The sequence below is a fragment of the Plectropomus leopardus genome, chromosome 22 (genome assembly GCF_008729295.1).
Source record: "Plectropomus leopardus isolate mb chromosome 22, YSFRI_Pleo_2.0, whole genome shotgun sequence".
Taxonomy (NCBI): domain Eukaryota; kingdom Metazoa; phylum Chordata; class Actinopteri; order Perciformes; family Serranidae; genus Plectropomus; species Plectropomus leopardus.
In genome coordinates, this window is record NC_056484.1 from 12,510,515 (window position 1) to 12,518,200 (window position 7,686).

At 42.6% G+C, this 7,686-nt stretch overlaps 1 protein-coding gene across 1 annotated transcript in view; it reads left to right on the plus strand.

Moving 5' to 3' along the window:
- The window catches only part of pdzrn4 (PDZ domain containing ring finger 4), a 40,061-nt gene extending 35,427 nt beyond the window's left edge, over positions 1–4,634 (plus strand). Inside the window, exons 6-9 of the mRNA XM_042511594.1 lie at positions 1,667–1,768; positions 1,970–2,086; positions 2,337–3,401; positions 4,062–4,634. Coding sequence (XP_042367528.1) covers positions 1,667–1,768; positions 1,970–2,086; positions 2,337–3,401; positions 4,062–4,634 — 1,857 coding nt within the window. The remainder of the gene's footprint in view (positions 1–1,666; positions 1,769–1,969; positions 2,087–2,336; positions 3,402–4,061) is intronic.
- Positions 4,635–7,686: the final 3,052 nt, after the last annotated feature.

The window sequence follows — 7,686 nt, forward strand, 5'->3', positions numbered from 1 at the left end:
GTTTGTAAGGGAGGTAAATATGCAGTGACAAACACTTTTTTGAAAGTGGGCCTTTGTACATAGTAATACAAGCACATTGCTTTATAACACACACTTAGCCTGGCCAAAAGGGAAGCATTAACATTGTTAGATATAAACAAAAATAGCACAAGTACAGCTGTCACCACAAATAAAAAAGGACAATATCCAGTTAAATTCAACACGAAAAGGTTATAATGCATAAACTTATACAATGTTATTTAAGTGAAAATCTGAAGAAAATCCACATTTACCGAGAGTGCTACTTTCTCAGGCCTTTAAAAATGACTTCATTGCCCAATTAGTAATCAGCTCCCACAATTTCATGCCCTCCTGTACATTATTCCAGGTAGATGGGGCTGCATGTTTTAAAGCTTTTTTGCCTAGTTTCAGTCATACCTTGGGGACCAACATTTGTTGAATATTGTGAGAGTCCAGGCCATAATAATTTTTGTTTTTATGCCCATGTATTTATACGTAAGAGGGAACCAACCCGAGCAGAGATAAATATAAAAACAAACCAATGCCATACTCTGCAGATGTGCAGAGATATCCATTTAGCAGCAGCATAAAGTGTATACTGGTGCATGTGGTTTTCATAGCCAGTAATAAATGTAAAGCACAATGGTACACAATATCCAGTTTTTTTAGGGAGTGGTCACATGCATATAATAAAAGCAAATTCCCATTGTGCAATAAAATTTAAAAAGTTTATTCCAAGTTTCAGTTTTGGAAAAGGTTTTCAGAATGTGGCATAAATGACAAATTTTGATCAACAATTATACCTAAAAATTGATATATAACCCTTTGAGATCATAGGAAGATTAGATGTTCTTTTTTTTACAGTAAAGCAAAAATCAATCAAGTGCCTGATACTTACCATCCAAAATAAACAATAAGGGTCACTGGATCAACACTTGGCAACATTATCCTAACGTATGGTTTGACGTACCCTTAGTATATATAATTTCAGTATAAGCAACAACTCGGCTTGCTCCCTGTCTGGACAATGGCGTACGAACATTACCTCTCCTCCACAGTTATTGTACATAGCACTCTTTGATTATCTCCATTCTTTCACTATAGTGGTTCTGTGTCCCAGTATTGTGACTGATTGTAGGGAGTGGGTCCTGCTTTACTGCTGGCCCTATTATCTTCGTCTGACAGCCCCATTACTCTAGTGAGGAAAAGATGAACGCCACCTGTCAGAGAACAGTTAATTGTGTGTCTGGATGTGTGGTGAGAGCAGACTCGTGAGGTTGGACTACGCACTTGCAATTGACTCCCCTTACCGAGCTTGCAGCCTACGCGTGCCTTTCGTAAGGGATGCGTGGAGTTGGAGGAAGTGATAGGAGAAATGAAAAAAGACAGATGGAGAGATCTGAGAAAGAAAGGTCCGAGAAGAGGCTAATGGTGGGGGAAAATGGGCAGAAAGTAGGAGACAAAAAGGTGTCAGTATGTGATTACTCAAGGTGTGTCTTACAAGAATAGGAACAATCGTCAGATGTGTTAAACTCATCTTTTCATTCATGTCACTTAAATGGATGATGATAGTAGAATTACAGGTCCTTTCTTTGGTGTGTGTGTAGTTGGCACTTTGTACAAGTTCACTCTTTTTAACATGACCATTTTAACTTGTCTTTGACAGATAAATGGCTGCGAAGTGCAAGACAGAGAGAAAGCCGTTGCCTTGTTGTCAAGTGAAGAGGCAAGGAGCATCATACTCCTGGTGACAAGACCAGAAATCCAGGTAAACACTTGAACACCCTCGCAGGCTCCCCTGCCCTATCTTGACAACCTATGTCATGTCAAATAGCTGCCTGCTAAGTGCCTTTTGCTTTCCTTCGAACTGTCAGTGTGATTGTCTGGAGCTCCTACACACAAAGATACACACACACACACACACACACACACACACACAGAGGATTCTGACAAGATGTTGTGATTTCAGCTGGAAGAGGAGGTATGGCTGGATGATGAGCAACAGGAGCTGGTGGAGGAGCTGAAGATGGAGATCCTGGAGGAGAGGAGGAAGCAGAAGGAGCGTAACTTTGACAGGGGAGATGAGGTGAGATTGTAAGCTGAGAGAAATGCATCAACACAGGAGACAAAAATTTCCAATTAAAGAGGCAGAAGAGTTTAAGAGAAAGCGTGAGGAAAGGTTACAAGTGAGGAAAGGAGGGACTAAATGAAAGAAGGTGACAAGAGAGGAAGGATAGTGATAGTAAAGACTGGATGTATGTCACCCTACCATCATTCCAAGTGAAGTGAAATTGCTCTTGAGGACTAACCGTTTCTATGTTTTCTTCATTCATCAGTATCTAGCCGAAGAAGAGATGGCAACAGACACAGCTACCTGTTCCTCAAACAACCAAGACAAAGACAGTGGGTTTGGACGCAGTACAGACAGTCCAGAGCACCAGCCACTCCTGGCTAGACTCCACAGGAGGACACCGGCCCATTGCCTGAGGGAGCGATGGCGGGCAGAGCATCCACACACTAGACGAGGGACTGTAGTGCCACAGGAAACCCAGGGTCCGAGGTCATCATCCAAAGGCCAAGGCCACGATGGGGTAGTCAGTATTCGCAACAGTGGAGGTGGGATTCTAGGTTTAGAGAATCGCTTCCAACAACTCCTGGAGCTCAAGTGTCAAATCCGGAATGGAGGTGAATGTGGGGTGTACTCCATCCGACACAGTATAGAGTGTAGCGTCACCGAGCAAGGAGTGGATGGAGATGATGTAGATGGTGTTGGAGGAAGGACTGGTGTGGAACAAGAGTTGAGGATGCTAAATGAGGAACTGCGCAGCATTGAGCTCGAGTGCCAGAGCATCATGCAGGCGCATCAGCTCCGCCAGAACCATCAGCTGGATGCCTCACAGCCTACATCATGCTCACCTGGACGGAGCCCCAAAGAGGGACACAAACGGCACGGCAGGTTGGCTGACATCCATGAATGCCCAGAGCGGTCGGACAGTGATAGAATCCGGGAGAAGGACAGCTCCAGTGCCTACAACACAGCGGAGAGTGCACGGTCAACTCCACTAGGTATGGAGAGATCTCCTGATCATTCACTGCAGAGACACATCAGCATCACCAACCAGAAAAACCTCAGACTGGCTTCCTCCACACCCTCCAGTCCGATCCCAATCCCCAAGCCCCAGGGTACAACTAATCATAGCAGACCAGCAGACCCCAGCCCTGTTATCTCCAGCAGCCCAGACCAGAGCAACCCTTCCCGGTCCGAGTCAGACCCTGCCCTGCCGGCAGATGATGAGAGGTGTGAGAAGAAAGGGAGGACCAGAGAATCAAGAAGGGGGGTTCCCTACGGTTCTTATCAGACAACCCCTTATCAAGGCCAGGGAGCATCCAGGCAACTGCAGGTAGGTGTAATCACCACGTTCTCATCCCAGTTTGTCACATGTTGCTGTTTTTGTTCCAAGATGCTGCTACTGTCATGTCAACAAATGCACACAGTGGAATAATGCCACATGTGCTAATGTTTAGGCAACAAAAGCACATGGCAATCAATACCAGAACATGAAGAAACGCACATGCTGGCACAAATGGTTAGATTTAGACAACAAGGGCATGGATGGTTAACTCATCCACAGCCCCCCAACCTGCCCTACTGGTGCCCTTGCACTCCTTATATTATGTCGTTACCGTCAGCGTTTCAACCTAATGCCATCCTGCTGTGTTTCATGCACATGCAACAGCTTCTGTCCGTTCTCAAGTGACGTTGCCCATGTGCACCATGTGCATCATGTGGACAAGGCAGGTGCCAGTTGCAAGTACATTAACAGTGCAATCAGGTCTGTCCAGCCGCGTTTTCAGCTGATGCCATCCAGCAGCATTAAATGCGCATGTGAGAGGGGCATTTTGGCATTGTGCTTACGCTAAAAGGACTGAGAGAGCAGCACTATTTGATGAGTTTGGAATGAGATCAGGCTGGTGTAATTAAGAAGAGACATGTCAGTCTTATTCTAATACACCTTTGATTGAGGTACCTCTAAAAACTAACATTGTTCTCTGTGTTGCAGAGCTACATGCAGCTGCTACAACAACACTCCTCTCTGGAGTATTCCCAGAGCCAACTGAGTCTTCTCAGTGTCTGTCGAGATCCTGTGCACCGGGGCGGACGCCCTGGGGAACCCCGTCTTGAGTGGAAGGTCAAAGTACGAGCTGACGGTACACGCTATGTGGCCCGGAGGCCTGCTCGTGACCGAATCCTAAGGGAGCGGGCACTAAGGATCAGAGAGGAGAGAAGCGGAGGCATGACTACAGACGACGATGCCATGAGCGAGATGAAGATGGGCCGCTACTGGAGCAAAGAGGAGAGGAAGCAGCACTTGGCAAGGGCCAGGGAGCAAAGAAAGAGGAGGGAGTTCATGCAAAAGAGTCGCCTTGAGTGTCTTAAGGAGGGGCCAGCCAGTGGAGCTGAGGGAAGAAAGGAGATTAATATCTTGGAGCTCAGTCACAAAAAAATGATGAAGAAACGAAACAAAAAGATCCTAGATAACTGGATGACCATCCAGGAGCTGATGAGTCATGGGGCAAGAGTCCCAGAGGGCTCCAAAGTACATAATGCCTTCTTGTCTGTCACAACTGTCTAGCGCAAACAGTACTGCATAAAGTACTGAACATTTGAATATCAGGTAGCCTGCATTTCAGGAACTACTGCTTTATGTACAAAAAGTTTGTGAAATTAAATTAAAAATGTCATTGCGGAGGACTACGGTAGCATTCCTCATGCAACTTTGTAACTATAACTTCAAGAATGTTTCAATACCTTTCTTAACTCTATCATTACAAGACCTCAGCCATTCAAACTTTTCACTGTTTTACAGTGGATTTTTAGTAATGCACTGGCTTCTGATAGCAGATCATTTTGGTAGCATATTGGTTCACACTGATTGGACCCAACACAGTAACTTCATGTACATTATGTATCGTGTTTCCATAGTCTCCATTCTTGTGTTTCATTGCGTATGAAGCGACTTCACTTGCCTCGTTTAAAGTGGCATTTTTTTATAATGGGGAAATTACAATATTTTTCACACTTTGTAAACTGTACGTTTTTGTAAGGAAATTTTTACACTGAATGTCAATGAACTGTAAACATTTTATTGTAATTTCTTATTTATGTTCGTATCACCAAACCGACAAGGTCAGAGCTGACACTATGTGATTGTATTGTAACCTGCATTGTATGCCAGACTGACACAAAGAGAAATGCAAAAATTTGTGAAATCCATCTCATAAAAACCATCCATTCATTGTGTTGATAATGTCACTTGAGTCAGAATCATCTGAAAAGTTAAAGCACTGAAAATATCCATTATGCTATCTCAAAAGCTCATACTATTTATGAGCTGGGAGGGCTTTTTGAACAGTTTTACCTCACCTTACAGTCAAAACTCTGATCTGAAGTGGTTGAATACCTGGTTAATTTCATTGCTGGCTCAATGCCAAACCCTTACTATAAACCATAGATGTGTGAATTATGTTTAAAATGTTATATAGATTCATATTTATATTGTTTACTGTTATTTCTATTTATTGTAAATTAATTTTTATGGTCCGTCTGATAAATGTTTCACATTAAGTGACTATTGTCGAAATGGAAGTCAAGAAAATGTATCATATTGCAGCCTTCAACTCAAACCTGCTGCTTTTCACTGTAAAGTCCATTGAAGAGGCCTTGAGTTCAGTATTTGTTGATGGTGATATTTGAATAAAACTAACAATGAAAAAAAGTGAGAAAAAAAATCTTTTTTTTTTTTTAAACATTTTGTCTTTTGTCATAACAATATCTCAATATATAGGATAAACATTTTTAGCCGCCATCAGTTATATAGCTAAACTAGTGGAAAGATTGCCATGAAATATGGTGCTAATATGGCATGTCCCTCCATGGATGAATTGTAATACTCTTGGTGAACTGAGATGGTTACACCTGCTAACATAAGTTAAACACCCTAAATATGGCACTGCTGACATGTTAGCGTGTTGATGTTTGCACCAAGCATTACTGTACCTAAGTGTAGTCCTGCATCGCTTGTAGAATATTGTTAAACTTTTTTTTGTATTCAGTGGACATCCTCCATACATTGAGCCTATACAGTGCCAGTTTCATTTTCTGTGCAGATACAGAAACTGGCCTGAAAAAATACATAGCAGCCACACAATGTTTTATCTTACCCTCTGCTTAGTGTCAAACACAGAGCCCTAAATTTTTAGTGATTTACTTTAAATGTGGCTTAGTCAGCAGAGATTATGCTGGGGCTCACAGGAGAAAATGTATTGTCTCCTGCAGAGAATAACACATTTTGTTAAGCAAGGAATACAAAAGGAGGCAGCTGGGGTTATTTATGTTAGATACATAATGTAGTCCTCTACGTAAGTGTTGATCAATACTGTGTAATCATCTGTGTTCTAAAGTCTATTTGTGAGTGATTATAAAGAAAATGACTGCTGATTGAACACATGAGAGAACTAAATGGGAAAAGCAATGATTGCTGCACCTGGAAAACTACCCCACCTGCCTCCAGGCTATACCAAATCAAGCCTCCTGATCTCCATATTCACACTCAAGAAGTCATGGAGCATTTTGATGTTTTGTGGCTTGATAGCACACATAGTGATTTACCCTGTCGCTTCATTTTACAGTATTCATGTATTCACAGTGGGATGACTGACTGACAGTGTGTGTGGGGGGTGGGATACGGGTGCACAGAGGCTGTGTGTGCATGGGGGTGCATGTCCATTTAGTGATAGGAGGCATCAAAGCTAAACTGTACCCCCATTTCAAAGCATTAAGGAGAAGCTGGTGAAGTCTCCTCATCCCCTGTCAATCTGCTGTGTCTGTCCACAGCCCACTGAACTGAAGAATTAATGAGCGACATCAGACTGGCATCCACATCGCCACGGCTTTTATGCATAATATTAAATCAGGTAAGCGCTGCACCCACGTTTCTCGCAGCTAACCATCTCGCTGTATAATATCCAACTAGTTTTATCTGTGTGACAGAAGTGGCACGGGAACTGAGGGAAAATTCTTGCAGTATTATAAATGATTAATCCCAATGTGCATGGCAAAGATAATTGAATGTTGATCTTTTGCAGTGGTATAATGTGGTGGCCTATGCAGAAATAGGCTTGCATTACCACACATGAAGGAAGCACAATGGCATGACCAAAATACACAGCTTAATGCTAAGGTACTGAGGTTTAGATTGCATGTAAGCTTCATGCATCAAGACATGATAAAAAAGAGACTACCACCTGAAAATTAAACATGCTTGGTACAGGAGCAAGGCCTTTGCACCATATAAAACTTTCATAAAATGAAAATAATATATGTAGATGTGAAAGCATGACTCTGTAATTAAATGCTTTCTTGATACCCACTGGATGGAGGCAGTCACTGGTGTTGATTATAAGATTCTGATCATAAATTGAAATCTCACTTTTAAAGAGAGTTTTAAACTTAGTTTGGGGAAATTTGCGCTCCTGCCAAGAGTTAGATGAGAGGATGGATACCTCTCTCACAACAGTTCATTAAATATCCCATCCAACATTTGTATTTGGGGTCCGTGTGTAGTAAGTGGGCTGAAAAATGGGCCCTGTATGGGACTGTCCATGGGTTCCACAACAGCCCTATTG